Consider the following 18,965-nt stretch of genomic DNA (forward strand, 5'->3'; position numbering starts at 1 on the left):
GTAAAATAAGGTGGAGAGAGATTACTTTAGCATAAAAGCACTCAGGCGGAGGTTAACCCCAGACTTCAGTACTGATGAGAGTCCCCCAGAGTACTAAACCGTAGATTCCCTCGGAGCCCTGCCCAGAGGGTCTGATGGGTAGATCTGGGGTGGGGCCTAAGAATCTGCATTTCTAACAGGTTCCCAGTTGCCACTGATGCTGCCGGCCTAGGGACCACACTTGAGTAGCACCTGAGAGATGACTGAGGCTGAAATTAGACCAGTGATGAGCTCTTACTTCTTCTTCTCCTCCAATTTGTAGTTTCTAAAGCTACCCCTTCCTCTGCCCACCCACCCCTCCCACCTTGCAGAGGAGTTATATGGCATAGAATGATTGACAACCCACACCGTCAACGTGGAGAGGATCAAAGGGCTCCAGGGGCCCAAGGAGCCAAGGAAGAGAGGGAAAAGCATCAAGGCAGAGAGCTTTCCCCACTGACTTAGAAGGGGTAGACACACCAGTCACCCTGAAAGTTGGAAACAGAAGTCATGAACTTGTTACACCTGGTGGTGGTGGTGGGGAGGTGTTGTCTTCCCTGTGTTTAAGTTCTTTTGAATGAGTTGTCAACATTTATAAATTGACAGTAATGTAGGATCATATTTCTGGCTAATGGTTGCAACCAAACTGTTCTAAATGTGAAGGGTACAGTTATGCCATGAGTGACTCTGGCGTTTGGGTTTAAGATCTGTGAAAACACTTTGGGACACTGAGACCTGGAGAGACGCCAAGAACCTTTTAGGGACTATACAGATAGGTGTTTGTGTGCACACATTTTTTTTCCCCCTCAGATATATGTTTATTGGGCCAAAAAACAACCCTAGCTGGAAACTTAACGGTAAAGACATTTTGATTTTGCAAGCAGCTGGTAAGAGGGAATTTACAAACTACAAACAGTAAAATATAAATAAAGAAGCTAAAAAGAAGAAATGGAAAGGAAAGAACACCTACGGTTGCCAGTAACTTGAGACGGATGAAATAAGAAAGGTTTTTGATTTCAGTTAAACCTTTAGAATTTTTCAGAGTGCTTAAATGAGGAAAAATAAGGAGGTGGGGGGAGTGTGGGAGAGGACACTGCCAACGTAGATGAAGCTAAAAATTTAAATTCTTGTTAAACAGTCCCAACAAATTGGCATTCAAAGTGTGCTATTAATAAATATGCTCCTTTCAAAAAGATGGCTTGACATAAACCACTTTTTCCCCTTTAAGCTTCCCTTGCTGTGGTCAGACCCTGAGGGCATAAAGCCTTGGTTCCAACCTTAGTTTCTGCTGTATATTAACTGTGTGGCCTTGGACAATTTACTAGATCTTTCTTTCTTTTTTTTTTTTTTAAAGATTTTATTTATTTATTTGACAGAAAGAGACACACAGTGAGAGAGGGAACACAAGCAGGGGAGTTGGAGGGGGAAGCAGGCTTCCCGTGGAGCAGGGAGCCCTATGCGGGGCTCGATCCCAGGACCCTGGGATCATGACCTGAGCCGAAGGCAGACGCTTAACGACTGAGCCACCCAGGCGCCCCTAGATCTTTCTTTTTTTTAAATTTTATTTATTTAATTAAGATAGAGAGCAAGCGGTGGGGGGGGGGCAGAGGGAGGGAGCAGACCTCCCCCTGAGCAGGGAGCCTGATGGGGGGCTCCATCCCAGGACCCCGGGATCATGACCTGAGCGGAAGGCAGATGCTTAACCGACTGAGCCACCCAAGTGCCCCCTTACTAGACCTTTCTGAGACTCAGTTTCCTTTTATGTAAAATGGGGATAATGAAAGCTACTTCTTGGGGAAACTGGACAAAACTCAGCATTAGGTCGTAGGCCAAACTCAAATGGTCTGCAGGGGCTAGGAAGATCTTGTAAAGGAGCAAGTGAGTCTAGTGGAAACTGGGGCTAATCAGAGCAAACACCTCTTTAAAGAGCCCACTGTTTGGGACCTCCTGCCTCCAGGCAAGTGGGCTTGCTCCGGCCCCAACTTTCTGTTGTTTCAAAGAGTTACTGAAAATCCCCTTGTTTATGCGATCTCTCAGTTTTTAAGCGTTGACAATCAATTCACATTTTCCTAAAACAGCAACTAAACCAAACAGAACGGATTCTGCAGGACACACTTGGCCACCATCCTCTGGTTTACATCACTTGCCTTAAAGAGGAAGGGAATGAGATGGTTTCCATGCTGGAGAGATGTTTTGTTCCGTTTCAGCTTTGGTGCAGCGCGTCATGCCGAATGCAAGCAGACTCTAATATCAGCTAACACTACCCAGTCCCTACTGTGTGCCAGACACTGTTCTAGGCACTTCACCTAAAACAATTCATGTGATATCCCCAACAACAACGCTATTTCATTTGGGTCACAAAGGGGTTAAATAAACCAGGGGAAAGTCCATTTTCAGCCCCATTTAAGTCACCATGGATTAAAAACTGCAGGTTGAAGCCGGCATTTCCTTTGGAGACTTAGAGACGAAGGTTGATTCCGCGGACCAGCCCCCTGCCCTGTGATTTTCCTTTGAGGCCCCTTAGGACAGGGAGAAGCGTTCCCGGTAGAGCGACAGCAAGCGCGCATCCTCCTGGGACGGCCCAGGACCACTGTGTATTTGGGGATCAGCAACATGAGTGAATGCCTGAATGGGGAGGGAGGAACGTGCGAATGGGTCCTGCCAGAAACCCAACTGCAGAGACAACTAACTTTTCCTGGCGGAGGAGGGAGAGAGGGCGGTGGTCTTCCTCACCCTCAGGCTTGGCTCGGGAACCCTTTATGACTTCCCCCGGGGCGGCGGCTCCTACTTCTAAGGGCAGAGCGCGCGCGCGCATGTGTGTATGTGTGCGCGTATGTGGGGAGGACTTGGTGATCGAGGGTCACGCGCAGGTGGCTTTGTCGCGGTGGTGGGGGCGGCCGCAGAGGCGCTGCCACTGGAGGCAGAGGAGGAGGGACAGCCGGCCCACCATCGCTGCGGGCGGGTAAGGTGGGCACGCCGGAGCGGGGGGGGGGGGGGGGGGGGGGGGCGTGCGGGGAGGGGAAGGGGGCGGGCCGCCGCTCTCGCCTCCCGGAGCCGCCGCCTGCCCTGGGTGAGGGGGTCGTGGGGGGCCCTCCGGGCCGGGGAGGGGGACGCAGGACGCCGTCCGCGGGAATAGGGCTGCTGGAGCTGGAGGATGCGCTAGACCTGGGGGTGGGGCGACGACGGAATTGGACGGCCAGGAGAAGGCACGCGACCTGCGGCTCCCCTGGGTTTTGGGGCGGCGGGTCCCTGCAAGGGTGTGCGGAGTGGCTGCGTCTGCTCGCGGAAAACAGGTGGTCGCCGGGTGCTATTGGTCCCTCGGGGCGCAGCGGCCTGTCACCGACCACAGCAGTGTCCCTCTTCCCCAGGCTGGCAGGGGGTTAACACCTGGCTGGGGGAGCCACAGGGTGTCAGGTGTGCGTCTAACCTGCGGTCCCAGGGGTTGCCTCGCCACTGTGCCATGCTGAGCGGATGGGCCGTGGGGCCAACTGGAGACCCACCAGGGACACTCATGGTTGCTAGGCAGGATTGTGCGCCCAGTGTGGCCGGATGGGCCAAATTCTTGGGAAGCCAGAAAGTGAGACATTTATGTAAAATCACCTTTGGATTTTGGCAATTAACTTAAAAATACTTTTCGTAATGAAAAGTTTTGACCATACATGAAAACCAGGAATATACGAGCCTGGTGGGAATATGATGAGCTGGAGAACACATGCCCCATCTACAGGGAGCAGCTACAATTCAGCTCTGGGCAATCATTACCATGAGAAATTATAGGCTCAGTGTAACTGTATGTTTTGGAACAGAAGTTGGAAATCTAAATTTTTACATGTAATCTTCCAATATTTAAAAAAATATAAAAAAAACTTACCTGGTCTATCTACTAGTTCTTAACCTTTGCTCATCACAACTTCCTTTGATAATCTGATCAAAGCTATAGAACCTGGGGAGTTTATTTTGTATATAATTTCATAGAGGGCCTCCATCAATTCCAATGTGTGCCTGTTCATCAGAACCAACACCTGCTCTGCTGGTTATACTTTTTTTTTTTTTTTAAAGATTTTTATTCAGGGGCGCCTGGGTGGCTCAGTTGTTAAGTGTCTGCCTTCCCCTGGGGTCGTGATCCCAGGGCCCTGGGATAGAGCCCCGCATCAGGCTTCCTGCTCCGCGGGAAGCCTGCTTCTCCCTCTCCCACTCCCCCTGCTTGTGGTCCCTCTCTCGCTGTGTCTCTCTCTGTCAAATAAAGAAATAAAATCTTTAAAAAAAAGATAAAAATTTTAATTTATTTATTTGACACAGAGAGAGAGCACAAGCAGGGGGAGTGGGAGAGGGAGAAGCAGGCTCCCCGCTGAGCAGGGAGCCCCACGGGGTGGGGGGGCTAGATCCCAGGACCCTGGGATCATGACCTGAGCTGAAGGCAGTGGCTTCACTGGCTGAGCCACCCCGGCGCCCCTGTTATACTTTCCGAGAGAGGATCTGATTGGCTGGATTTGCCATCATCAAATATGCAGCACTTCTATTGGATAGAGTTTCATTCATGGTCTCCCTCTCATGTTGTGATTGGTTGCCTTTAGCGTGGCACGGATTCGCTGTCCAGTCAGGTGTGGCCGGTGGCTGCAGGGCTGGATGTACCCAAGACACGGGCTCCCGGCCCCATAACTTTCAGGACAAAGTATCTCAGGAGTTACTTTTCTGCGAAGTAGCCGTGGGCATCCAGATCCTTTGACTTTCCAGGATTCCTCCTCACTGACGTTTCTCCCATCCCCCCATGCTCTTTCCATTTGGAAAACCCCTTCCTTTCCCTCCCTTTCATCTTTATATTAAAAAAAGTCTGGTAAAGTAGTTACTTTTAGTTTTTATGATCTCATTTAAAAAAATTAGTCTGTCAAAGTAGTGCAAGTACACAGTTTAAAAGTCAGATTATAACATATTTATAACAACATATTGGTTTCCTTTTTAAAAAAAGATTTTATTTATCTATTTGACAGAGAGACACACAGAGAGAGGGAACACAAGCAGGGGGAGTGGGAGAGGGAGAAGCAGGCTTCCCGCTGAGCAGGGAGCCCGACGCGGGGCTCGATCCCAGGACCCTGGGACCATGACCTGAGCCGAAGGCAGACGCTTAAAGACTGAGCCACCCAGGTGCCCAAAATATTAGTTTCCTATTCCTCTCCTAGTCCATCCCTAGAGACAAGTACTTTCAACTCTTTTAGCTGATTCTTAGGGCATTTCTCTATCTTCCTATTTCTATTCTTGATTTTGGCATGTGGTTCTAGTTATTTCATTCACTCACTCATTAATCAACCAATCAATTAATTACACACATATACAGAAAACACCTACTATGGGCTAGGGCCCCATGCTGCTATTGATAGAGGGATGAGCAAAACCAGATTCAGTCCCTCCTTTATGAAATTCTTCACTAGTAGAGGGGTTGATCTGTGATTCATCAATGAATCACACAATATATGTAAAATGGCACCTGCAGTAAGGGAACCCAGGAAAAGTACATTGCACCATGAGAGAACATAAAGGGGAATTTGACATGGTCAAGGATATCAGCGAAAGCTTCCCTGAAGAAAGTTGATTGAACTGAGATCTAAAAAGTGAGCGGACATAAAAACCCTGGGAGAGGGATGCCTCGGTGGCTCAGTCAGTTGGGTGTCTGCCTTCAGCTCAGGTCATGATCCCAGGGTCCTGGGATCGAACCCACATCGGGCTCCTTGCTCATTGGGGAAACTGTTTCTCCCTCTGCCTGCCGCTCCCCCCTGCTTGTGCTCTCTCTCTTTCTCTGACCTGGGTCATGGGTTCAAATCTTCTCTCCCCAACTCATTTGCTGTTTGCTCTCAGACAAGACACCTAACTTCTGAGTCTCAGTTTTCTTACCTAAAAAAAGTGCTGTTCCTAAAAGGTAGAGGGTTTGGTGATGAGCATGAAGGGACATAATTCTTGTAAAGTTTTGCTCAGTGCCTGTCACACAATAAGTGGTCAAAAAATGCTCATTGATATTATCATTATATCATTTTTTCCTTTACTGTATAAATATCAGGTGATGGGGCACATCTAGGCTGAATCCTGAGGTTGTGAAGGCTAGCAAAGTCTGGGGGACAAACAGAACTTTGGTTTGAGCTGATGATCGTGTCTGATATCTTCAGATCATGGCAGAGAGAGAACACATGGGGTTTGAAAGTCACACTGAGCTTGGTGTTTTCCTGGTCTGCAGCCATCAGCCTTGATTACATGAAGTGCTTCAGAGTTGGGTGGAATCTCTCTCTTGCTCCCTGTTAGGACTGTCTGGGCAGGAGGCAGAGAATGAATGATTTTGGGGCAGGCATGCCTAGAATGCACCGTCCAAGGCTCAGAATCCTGGGAGTCTAGCCTTCAGCCAGGGAGTTGTGTTGGTCATTCTCTTTCTGTCTTGCCTGGGATTCTAACAACCCACTTTATTTTGACCTTGTCCCTGACCTTGGTGGACACCCTGAACCCAGGTGACAGGTTGTTTATGGTTTGTTACAACAATGATGATGATGATATAATGTGGACATTAAAGCTGCAGGAAGACTAGCATCTCTCCCTCTCTCTCTCGTTTCCCCTTCCTCCCTCCACCCCTCCCTCTCTCTCTCTCCCTCTCTGCTTCATGCTATCTCTGTCTGCAGTTCGTCCTCCTGTCTGTCTCTGCTTCTGTCTGTCTTTCTTTCAACCTCCATAATTATTATTAATTTTTATCTCTTTGCCTCTCTCTGTGTCTCTTTGCTGTCTGTGTCCCAGTCTCTTGTCTTTACTTCTCTCTGCTCATCCCTCCATTTCTCTCTGGACGTAACATTAAATTCTTTCTCTTGATCTGTTGGTCTCTTTCTGCCTCCCCTCCCCACCCCCCACATCTCTCCCATCTCCTGAGCCCTTCTTTAACTTTTAAAAAAAATTAATTTATTTTAGAGAGAGAGAGTGAGGATTAGGGGCGGAGGGAGAGGGAGAGAGAAACTCAAGCAAGACTCTGAGCTCAGTGCAGAGCCCGACATGGGGCTCAATCCCAAGATCCTGAGGTCATGACCTGAGGAACCAACTGCAGCCCCCCACGTGCCCCCCCTTCTTTAACATTCTATGATTTTATGGAAATAGTCTAGCCCCCTCAATGAGACCATTTTTAACCAAGGATTTAGCTAACATCATTTTTGTATTTTGTGTATGAGGGCAGTGGGGGAATTTAGCTGCTTTTCACTTTGATATAGTTTAGTCAAGACAGCCTTTTTATTAGCAAATTTGTGCAAATTGGTCCACAAGATGTAAGATGTGACTAAAATATTAAATTCCCACACTGTCAAAGCACTAATGGATTGGGAAGGTAAATTATAGAGGCATGTTCTCCCACAGGAGTTTGGCTGACATTTTAAATTAATTTTTCTTAATTCTGTGGCCACTGCATTACACACTGGTTTTAAGGGAAAACATTCAAATCCAAGTTCTTGGTGAGTACCCTAAGGAGGAGAACAGTAGTAATTAAATTAAAAGTGCAAAATTTTTCTTTGGTTACTTCCTGCAAGTCTTACCTTGGGGAACATTTGCAAGAGGAAATGTTTTGCAGTCTTCACAAAATTAAGAGTATCAGCTTTTATGGAAATGAGCAGATCCACAGATAAAATGGGAAAAAAAACTCCAACTGTACATAGCTTGGGAAGAGTTTTAAGATTTTCCTTCCTCCTTCCCTCCCCCCCTTCCTTTCTTTCCTTTTCCTTTCTGCGTAGTATTCCTCCTGTCTATATTATGCCTGGGTCAGTAGCCTGCTGTGCTTGAACCTGACCTGGTATTCAAGACACCTGAGTTCAATCTCAGCCTTGCTGCTCACCAGCTGTGTGACCTTGGGAAAGTTATTCAGCTTCTCTGGGCTTCAGTGTCCTCTTGTGTTGAGTGAGACGTTTTTGGAGTAGATGGCCGCTAATATTTTTCTGAGGTGTAAAATTCTCTGACACACACGCCAACAAATGTTTAATTTTTAATATGCATTTTTGCCCCTGTTACGAAGAGGAAAAACTCATTCAACACGAATAAAAAAAGGAACAAATGGAAACTATCCCTAATCCTACCCCCCAAAGAGCACTGTGAACAACTTGATGCATTTCCTTTCAGCCTTTTTTGGATACATAGTTTTAATATCTGGGTTGCTTATATTATGTGTAACACTTGTGTATCCTCTTCTTTTCAGTTAGAATTTCCTCCTTGAGCCTGTCTCTCTCTGTCCTTCTGTCTTTATGAACATTTTTAGTGGGTGCATAGTATTTCATCCAGCACCTGGATTTCCATAACCATTCCCTGGTTGCTAAGCATTTTGGTTGATATCAGCTTTTCTCTTTTATGGCTATTTTAGCCAGATTTGTCTAAGCCTTCTCTGCATTGTTTTAGAGCTTGAACAGAGAACTGAGGTCCAGCTTCATAGAGAACCCCCTTCATGCAGGCCCACTGGGTGAATCTGGACAGCAGGTACATTTTGTTCAACCTAAAGAGGGTTTTTAATAATTAATTAGTTTTACTTAACTCCCACATTGAAAAAAAATCTACAATCTCACACAAAACTCCAGAGTAGCAATATGCAGGTGGTGTTGAGGGGCAATTGCCCCTCTTGGTGGGCATGGTCTCCTTGTTTCCCCAGCCCCATGAGACCACCTCCTCTCATGTAGCCGTCCTTGTGGGCATTTGAATTTGAGTCCTCTGGTCAGTTGATTGTGTTTGAGCTGAAGCCTGGTGCCAGTCAGACACAGGCTGTGATGTGCTGAACTTTTCACTCTCTGAGCAGGACCCAGTAAATACATTCTAGGCATTGTGCCATGTCAGGCTGTTTTTTACAGGTGCTGTGGGAGTTGTGTGGCCGAATTTCTGTGCTCCACATTGTTTTGGTGGTTTGTGCCTAGAGAAACGAAATCATTGCTCAGATGCTGCCAGGATGCAGGGACGGGTAGGTTTTAAGAATTCAGGTCTATGATAGATCGTGATTTATTTCTTTTTATCTATAATTTTATGTGTGCGTCTCCTGCTTTCTAAAGTCTTCATTCAGGAGCTTTAGCCAGTTCATCTGCAATCAGACCCTTCCTGGCACATACTGCAATTGTAATTACATCCTTATTTGTGTGCTTATTTGTGTGTGTCTCCACCGTGGCAGAGATAGTGATGCTCATCAAATACTCCATGTGCTCTGCTGCATTTCCACCCGCCTTGCAGTGAAGTGGGGCCATGTGATCGGTGCTGGCCAATGAGCTATGAGCAGAGGGGTGTGGGGCACCTCTAGGTTTAAGTGCAGGAAAAGCTGTGAGTTCTCTGTGTGTCTTGCTATGTGGTGTGGAATGTGAAGGCCTCATGATCAAAATGGAAAATTAGCTATCGTTTCAGCCTGCATTTCTGAGTTACTGGGACCTGCAGCAGACTCTCTGTGAGCGAAGAGTAAACTGTTGTATGAAGCCACTGAGATTTTGGTGTGTTTGTTACTGCAGCATAACCTAGCTTAAACTGACTGATACATCCTCTTAGACTTGATGAGTAGGGACTACACATCCATGTCTACAAAAGCTTCTGACAGCCAGCCAATGTTCAATAAATATTATAATGGATAAAGAAACAAATACAATTTGTGTTTTTTAGACTATACATATACCCAACTCTTCTTCCTCCTGGAATGGCATGTTAGCTTAGAAAGACACCCTCCTGGGGAAGAAAAGGAGAACTAACATTTATTGAGTACCGTCTATTTTGTCATTTATGATCCACATTTAAAGATGAGGAAAAAGGGGCCCATGCAGATTAGGCAGTTTGCCCAGGGTCATAGAGCTGTTTAATACATGGTTCTGCCAAAATGTCTCCTATCCATCTTTTCAATTGTCTTCAGGTTTTGACTTTAATGCCTTCCCTGATCACCAGGCTAGATTACTTCTCACTGTTATATGTTCTCCTAACTGCTGGAACTTCCCTGTATGATACTATCACTTCCCAGTAGACTTTCAGTGCTCTGAGGGTAGGTACTGTGTTTGTTGTGCTCAGTCCTGTATTTCCAGCACCTATATACTGCCTGGCAAATAGGAAGTACTAAATAGATGTTTGTTCAATGAATAAAAGGGAGGCAGAAAACCTAGACTTTTGTTCTGGTACCACCATTCATCAATGGTGTCATCTTGGACAAGTCAGTTTACCTCTGTGAATTCCAGTGCTTCTGTTTTTACCAGGAAGGTGTTTGGCTTCCATAAATATTTCATTCACAAATTACCCTCTTATTCCTTCTCAGGGTCTCATTTTGGGTTACTTTTTCATCCTTTTAATTCCATTTCTATTCCTGGAGTAACTGACAGAGCTGGGATTTGAACCCAGGCAGTCTAAACAGTTCATGAGAGGGGCTTCTGACTGGCTCAGGCAGTGGAGCATGTACCTCTTGAGTTGTGAGTTTGAGCCCCATGTCAGGTGTAGCGATTACTTAAAAATAAAATCTTAAACAAACCCAAAAAACAGTCCATGATTTTAACTGCTTATTCCACCCATCTATTGCCCCACCTGTCCTTCTGTTTACCCATCGTTACTCATCCATCCACTCATACGGTCACTCATCCATCCATACATCCTACCATCTCTCCAAACATCCATCCAAACATCTATCCCTCCATGCATGCATGCATGCATCTGTTTATTCATCCAAGGATTTCCTTTTTTAAAAAGATTTTTATTTTTATTTATTTATTTGACAGAGAGAGAGAGAGACACAGCAAGAGAGGGAACACAAGCAGGGGAAGTGGGAGAGGGAGAAGCAGGCTTCCTGTGGAGCAGGGAGCCCGATGTGTGGCTCCATCGCAGGACCCTGGGATCATGACCTGAGCCGAAGGCAGACACTTAACGACTGAGCCACCCAGGTGCCCCCATCCAGGGATTTTCTGTCCAAATACCTGTATATTCTTCAACAAGTACTTTTGGAGTGAATACTATATGCCAGGCCCTGTGCTGGGGTGCTGGGGTCCAACAGGAACAAAACCAACTCAGTTTCTACCCTCCCAGAGTCTCAGTTTCATGAGTGTAGGGAGGTTTTGCCTGTGCTGCTCTTAATGTGGGGTATTGAAATAATGCCCAGTGTGTGAGCTGGAGCTCTTCAGCTGATTTTATTGTATTGGTTTTTGTATCCTCATGGATAATATAGGGTTCTGTTGTTATTATTACATGTAAATACATTAGGTAATTAACCAGTGTTTATTGAGCACTGACTATATGCTAGGCACTATGTTAGGTGCACACAAGACCCAACTTGTTCCACAGCTCTAGAGGGCATCACTTACATTGTGTTCTATTTGATCCTAGAGTTGTACAGGATAATGGGACCTTGCATTTGTCCCTGTCTTAAAGGAGTCCACAGCCTAGTACAATGATTAAGAGCTTGAGTTCTGAATCTGGACAGCCTGGCTTTGAGTGTCATTTCTGCCACCTATTGGCTAGGCAATTTTGTCAAATCACTTTACCTCTCTGTGCTTCAATTTCCTTGCCTATAAAATAGGGATAATAATAGTCAGTTTATAGATTGTTATATGGCAAAGAGTTATTTAATGCAAAAGCTCTCAGAATAGTACCTAGCATATACTAAGTGCTCAATAAAAGACTAATGAACAGCTTAGATATATCTGCACTTGGTGGCTTTAACACTTTTTCAGATAGGGAAACTGAGTTAGGGGCATGACCTAGCCAAACCTGACATGATCAGCCAATCCCAGAGTCTATGATAAATGGGTTAGTGACTGTTCATTGATCTAAAGGGTATGTGTTCATGTAGCAAGGTACCTACCCAAGCTGATATAAACCAGTTATAATAAAGTGTGACTCCATTTTGATGTTTGACCACCAACAGCTTTCGAAATCTCTCCCTTACCCTTTTCCCTTTGCCCCATATCTGGTCAAACCAGTAAGAAATCCCATGTGTACAGGAACTCCTTTGGTGCCATGTGTACAGGAACCTTCATCCAGCTCCATTCCCTAACCACAATAAAACGAAAGTCTCATCCCTCTCTTTGGTCAAGACATTCCAGATCAGCTTGGGTGCCTGCCCTATTATCACCAGAAAATTTCATTACATGAGTTAATAAATCTTTACATACCCTCTTGGTGCCTGTGTGGCATCATCAGTCTTGGCATCCAAACCAACTTTGGGTAGGGTGTTGATTCCACCTTCCATGGGGCAACCATAAAATGCTAACGTTAACAGAGTGAATTTGGAGAAACCGAATATAATGGAGATACTAATTGATCTGAAGGAAATGACCCAGAAATTCCACTTCTCTGATGCTACTGGAGAACGTACATACACCTGTGTGAGAGGAACAGCTCAATCGACCATGGTACATCCTGACATGGGCTACTTGGAAGTCATTAAAAAAAATTAAGTAGGGTGGTTATGTACAGAGAAGGGTAGATTCTCAGAACATATCATTGAGTGAGAAAAGCAAGATGAAGACTATGTTAAATATGTCTGTGTTCTTTTTAGAATTAATTTTTGTGTATGGTGTGAGGTAGGGAATCAAGGTGTTTCTTTTTTTGTCCATATGAATATCCAGTTGATCCAACATCATTTATTCAAATGATCCTTTTGTACAACAGCAATGCCTTTATTGTAAATCAGATGACTGTCTATGTGGGGTTCTGCTCTAGGACTTAATTTTGTGCCATTTGTCTATTTGTCTATCATGTGCCAAAACCACAAAACCCTAATAACTATAGCTTTAAGTAAGACTTGAAATCTGCTGGTATAAGTTTTCCCTTCCTCCTTCTCTTTCTTCTATATTGCTTGCTTTTTGCTAGGTTCTTTGCATTTCCATATAAATTTTAGAATTGGCTTGCAAATTTCAATGAAAAAAACCTAGTAGATTTTGAGTGGGATTCCAGTGAATCCATAGATCGTTTTGGGGAGAACTAAAATCTCAAGAATCCATTGACATGGGATATTTCTCCCTTTATGTGAATGTTCTTTAACTTCTGTCTTCAATGTCTGTAGTTCTCAGTGTAGAGATCTTGCTTATCTTTTGTTAAAGTTGTTCCCAGATTTAAAATATTTTTTGATTGTATGGTAAATGACATTTTATTTATTTATTTATTTATTTATTTATTTATTTATTTACTTTTTAAGTAGACTCCATACCCAACGTGGGGCTGGAACTCACGTCCCCAAGATCAAGAGCTGCATGCTCCACTGGCTGAGCCAGCCAGGTGCCCCAATGATATTGCATTTTAAATTTCCTTTTTCTATTGTTTGGAGCCGATGGGGACAGCATGTGTGTGCTGGGCTAAGATTGCCTGTTCACATGTATGTGTCTGTAACTCTGGGGAGGGTAGGAGGTGTTGCAGGACTGGACAGGAGAAGCAAGAAAGGAGGTTTGGTCTTCTCCTACTCCCACCCCAGAATAAAGTGTATTCTCCAGTTCCAGTAGCAGGCAGGAGAGAGACTGTTCCTAGACCTACAAGCAAGAGAACCTGCTTGGACATCAGATAAATTCCTAGAAAGGAGGGGCTCAATATTATGATCGCCCAACTGACTCTTGGATTGCAGGACAACCTAATGTCTATCTTCAGCTGGGGCCCCCTAGAAGCAGACCCAGAGACAAGGGTCTGAGTGCAAGGACTTCATTTGGCAGGTGATTCCATGAAGCACTCATCCAATTCCATGAAGACAGAGAAGGGCAATAAGCTGTAGTGTTTTGCTGAGGGCCAGCTAGGCTCAGTCTTGCTTGGGGCCCTGGCAGGCTGTGAAGCACATGCTTCCAAGTTGCTCATGGTAAACGAAGTTGTGTGGTTGAGGAAGCACTTATCCCTTACTCACACTAGCCGTCAGTTGAGGCTTCTTCTAAGGGTGTTGTCTTGTTTTCTCGTTGACGCTTCTGACCTGCTATACATACTGGATTAACTTGCTGGATTAATCTGGCAAAGAATCGCAGGTATTTATAGACGTTATCAACTCAGTGTGCAAGGGATGGTGAAAGGGACAGCAAGAGTGTACAGTATGGCTTCCTGTGTAGATTTGTAAACAAGAAGACATGTGCTGAGTAGAGAAGATGAGTTTATTCCCCTGAGCACTTCTGATTCTCAACAGCAGTCAATAAATTGGCAGCCTGATTTATGCATTGCTCTCTTGTGAGTTAGGCTGGTAGGAGTCAAGAGAGATGGCCTCTTCGTGGGAGTACTTGGCAAAGTTGAATTTCTTAGACCAAGTTTGGAAGCTGAAAAGTGACAAGTTGCACCAGACAGGGACCATGACTAAGCAAAGTGGGCAGGAGGAGGGGAAAATGCATAAGAAGTGCTTGGCATGGTGCTTTGCAGGTAGTGAATGCTCAATAAAAGTTATGCACAGAATGGCAGGCAACAGCAACTATTTCAAGGGACAGTTTTAAGGAGGGAGTGGAACCGAGCGTAACTGACTGAAAGGATGCCAAAAAAATTCAAAACTACCCAGGAGGAGGTTATGAAAGATGTCTCCATGCCTAACGCTGGCCTCTTGTGTAGACATTGTAATTAGGGTGACAAGGATTTTCTACTAATTGCAGTGATGGTGGTTTCTTAGAGGTGAGGTTAATTGGTAATATGGGTGTGTAACATCTTCCCCTCAGATATTTTAGATGCCAGTAATTAACCTCTTTGTTCCAGGGGACAGCCATTCATCATTTGTCTTCTTGGCATTCCGCCATCAGCTCTTTCTTCATCTCCTGCTGCATTGGTTTTGACACATTAGCAGGGCTGACGTAGAGGAATACAGAAGTGAGTCATAGGGTCCCTGTAGCAAGACAAAGTAGACTTTCTGTTCATGTGGCCTGGATGAGAGTTGCTTTATCCAGCGGGGGCCGTGAGGTCCAGTGCTGGGCGCGTACAGCCTTACAAGGGCCAATGGGAATGATTGTACCTGAAAAAGAAGTGTGGCCTCTGAAATATGAAAATAAAACCATACAATGAAAAACATTTTAAATTTTATTTTTTTAGCTTTACTGAGGTGTGATTGACAAGTAAAAATTGTATATATTTAGGTTGTACATTTTTTCAAAAGGTGTACAATGGGATGATTTAGTATGTGTATATTGACATGATTACCACAATCAAATTAATTAACACATCTGTGACCTCAGATAGTTACCATTTGTGTGTGTGTGTGTGTGTGTGTGTGTGTGTGTGTGTGTGTGTGTGTGTGGTGAGAACAGTTTAGATTTACTCTCTTAGCAGATTTCAAGTATACAATACAGTATTATTAACCATAATCACCACGCTGTACATTACATCTTCAGAACTTACTCATTTTTCTAACTGAAACTTTATATCCTTTGACCAATAACTCCTCATTTCCCCCTGGTAATCACCTTTCTATTCTCTGGTTCTACGAGTTTGACTTTATGTAATTGATTGATACATGTTTCATTTTATGAAGCACTGTGCCCATTATAACATATGTCGGCTAGTCAATGGCAACTCAATTTATGGTTCTTTGTATATTTTATTTTACATGGTTACATTATAATATTCTTATATTTGAGCTGAGGGCATCTATTGTCAAATGTACAGGGTTTGAATGTGACCCTACCCTGGGCACAGCTTGCTGATCAGAATTTGGTTTGTAGGAATTTGATTTACAAAATGAATGGATTATTTAGAGCTTGGGATACCATGGCCTTTTGCAACCTGCTTACCTGATTTTTTTGGTTGTTCTTTAGAACGTAAAGGTTTTAATTGCAAAAGTAAATTTATTTTTGTTGGAATAGCATAATAAATACAATCAGGTATAAAGCAAACTATTAGTGATGTTCCATTACCCTTCTCCTGCCCCCTGGTATGTTTTAAAAGTTTAAATGCAGTGTTTCCAGACTTTCCTAGGGATTGGGGAGATTTGGGATTTACCTGCCCTGCTCCTGCCCCCTGTTGAGTGGCCAACAGTCAGGCACACTATGTCTGCCTTTAAAAGGGAAGACTTGTTCCCTCTACTCACACTTCTGACACCAAATGTGGGAATTTTTTTTCCCTTACATCAAGCAATTCTCCAACTCTCTGGACACCAACTGGTTCCATTCTGACCCTAGTTAGCACAGACCCCACAGGTTAAGGGTTCAGTGCCACGAGACTGCCCTTCCCTTCAGTTCAGATGCCAATTGCAAGTTCCAGGTTGTGACCTGTACTTCTGCCCAACTGGCTATAAATTGGGAGTTCCCACCACAGCCTCTTTGGGTTTGATAATTTGTGATAATGGTTCACAGAAGCCAGGGAAACACTTTACTTATGTTTACTGGTCTATTATAAAGGATATTAGAAAAAATATGGATGAACAGCCAGATGAAGGGTACATATGGTGAGATATCTAAGTGCAGGAGCTTTTGTCTCTGTGGAGTTGGGGTGTTCCACCGTCCTGGCATATGGATGTGTTCACAAACTTAGAAGCTCTCTGAGCCCTGCTGTTTAGGGTTTTTATGGAGATTCCTTTACATAGACATGATTGATGAAATCATTGGCCATTGCAATTAACTCAATCTCTAGCCCCCTCCTCTCCCTGGATGTTGAGAAAGGGGTTGGGGTTGAAAGTTCCAACCCTCTAATCATGCCTTGGTCTTTCTGGTGACCAGCCCCCATCCTGAAGCTAAGTAGGGGCCCCCAAACACCAGTCATCTCATTAACATACAAAAAGACACTCATCACTGTAAAGATTCCAAGGGTCTTAGGGGGCGCCTGGGTGGCTCAGATGGTTAAGCGTCTGCCTTCGGCTCAGGTCATTATCCCAGGGTCCTGGGATCGAGTCCCGCATCGGGCTCCCTGCTCCTTGGGAGCCTGCTTCTCCCTCTGCCTCTCTCTGTCTCTCATGAATAAATAAATAAAATCTTTAAAAAAAAAAAAAGATTCCAAGGGTCTTAGAAGCACCAGTGTCAGGAACAGGAGACTAAGACCAACTATAATAAAAGAGGCTCCTAGCACCCCATCACTCAGGAAACCAGAAGGGTTTTAGGAGCTCAGTGTCAGGAACTGAGGACAGAGACCAAATATCATGTCTTATTATGTCATAGGCACCAACTATCCCAGTGACTTTAGGTAAGTGGCTTGAAGCCCCTGAGCATCAGCCTCTGGTGTGTTTTTCATGGGATGACAACAGTCCCTACCTCTTGAGTGCTGTGAGGACTGAGTGAGTTAGTATGCATGGAGGATTCCGCACTACACATCTTGCCTGGTGTAGGGGCTAAGGGTGGGCTGCCCCAAGATGGGCCCCTTTCGCATGAACATTATTTTGAGTTAAACGCAATCAAAACCCACCAGATTCAGGAAAATCTCTTTACCTTTACCTCAACTGTCTTCTTGTACCACCAGGAAGAGAGCTATTCATAGAGATTCCTCTCTACCTAAGACACTTATCTGCATAATAGGGCAACCTTTGTTTTCCAGATAGCTCCTTTCATCTTCCTTCTAATGGTCTATCTCCCCTTTGTATCTTCAGATTCCTACCCCTCTCCTTAACTCACAGAAGCATCATGTTGCCTCACTGTCTTTGGAATTTCCATGTCTGTGTGGATTCCTTGTACATATGCTATTAAATTTGATTTTCTCCTGTTAATCTGCCTCATGTCAATTTGATTCTTAGTCCAGCTAGAAGGATCTTGAAGTGCAGAGAAAATTCTTTCTTCCCAACACTGGTATGGCATATATCCTCAAATCAGTGCACTATTTCTGAACCCTGAACCTTCAGTCTGGTGAAACAAGGTTGCATAACACATATTCTAAATCAGAGTGGTGCAAATTTTCCAGTGTTTGCGGATTTAGGGCACTCCCTTGGGGTATAATTAGAATCAGATTTTGGGAAAGGTTGATTCACTCAATCATCTATTTTTTTCCTCTTAATTTAAATAGAGACTATACTGCAAGTCACTCTCCCCAGGTGAGCTGAATAATTAATGCTAGCTCTGATAATCCTGCCTGGCTTCAAAATGGTTCATTATTACTGATAACAACAAGTACCATTTAGTGAGTGCTCCCTTTGTGCCAGACTCTGCCCCAAGTCCCTTTCTAGTTTCAGGTATAGAGTTAAGTGTTCTCAGGGACTCTGAGTCCCACTCTTGCCTCCTTCGAGCAGTATGTCTTCTTCTCTGAGCCTCGGTTTCCTCATCTGTAAAATGGGACAAGATTAGCTGCTCTCTCAACAGAGTTGTGTTGAAGATAAATGCACAATAAATGTGAAGGTCTAAGCCTGAAGCTGGGCGGGACGTAAGCACTTGATAAATGTTAGCTTAATATCATCGTGTTCCTTAATCCTTATGGCAACCCGTTGAGGTAGATATGAAAAATATTTGGCTCATTTCATATAGCAGAACTCTAAAAACAGGCGCCTTCAATATTTCATTCCATTTCCCTTTATAATCTTTTTCACAGTATATTTGGGGTTGGGGATGTAAATTAGCTCCTTATCAACAGGAAAGTGGATATATACATTAGATTTATGCCACTGAAAATGGATGTGCTAGGACTCTGTGAATCAACAGGGGTGAGTCCTCCAAAAATCATAATGTCAAGAGCAATAAAAGAAAGTTGCACAAAAATGCACATGGAATATTATTTACATAAAGTCTAAAAATATGCAAAGCGGGGTGCCTGGGTGGCTCAGTGGGTTAAGCATCCGACTCTTGATTTTGGCTCTGGTCATGATCTTGGGGGTCAGGGTCTTGGGATTGAGCCCCGCATCAGGCTCTGTGCTCAGTGGGGAGTGTACTGGAGATTCTCTTTCTCCCTTTCCCTCTGCTTCTCTCCCCTCTTGTGCATGCATGCTCTATTTCTCAAATAAATAAATTTTAAAAAAATTTTACAAAGCAATTATATCAGGTTAGGCATACACATTACACAAATAGGTAGTAGAAATACAAAGACATGCCTGGGGAACACCAAATTCGGAGTGTTTGTACATTGTGCTCCCTCTGTGGGGGCAGTGGTGGTATGGG

At 44.4% G+C, this 18,965-nt stretch overlaps 1 protein-coding gene across 4 annotated transcripts in view; it reads left to right on the top strand.

The window, feature by feature from the left end:
* Positions 1-2,821: 2,821 nt before the first annotated feature.
* The window catches only part of RPH3A (rabphilin 3A), a 268,394-nt gene continuing 252,250 nt past the window's right edge, over positions 2,822-18,965 (top strand). Inside the window, exon 1 of one of the 4 annotated variants that reach the window (XM_027575138.1) lies at positions 2,822-2,980. In XM_027575138.1, coding sequence (XP_027430939.1) covers positions 2,840-2,980 — 141 coding nt within the window. In that variant the 5' untranslated portion in view covers positions 2,822-2,839. Of the gene's footprint in view, positions 2,986-18,965 lie in introns of all 4 variants that reach the window. The other 3 variants (XM_027575139.1, XM_027575140.1, XM_027575145.1) reach the window with 3 other exon arrangements.

This window comes from Zalophus californianus, chromosome 14 (genome assembly GCF_009762305.2).
Source record: "Zalophus californianus isolate mZalCal1 chromosome 14, mZalCal1.pri.v2, whole genome shotgun sequence".
Classification (NCBI taxonomy): Eukaryota; Metazoa; Chordata; class Mammalia; order Carnivora; family Otariidae; genus Zalophus; species Zalophus californianus.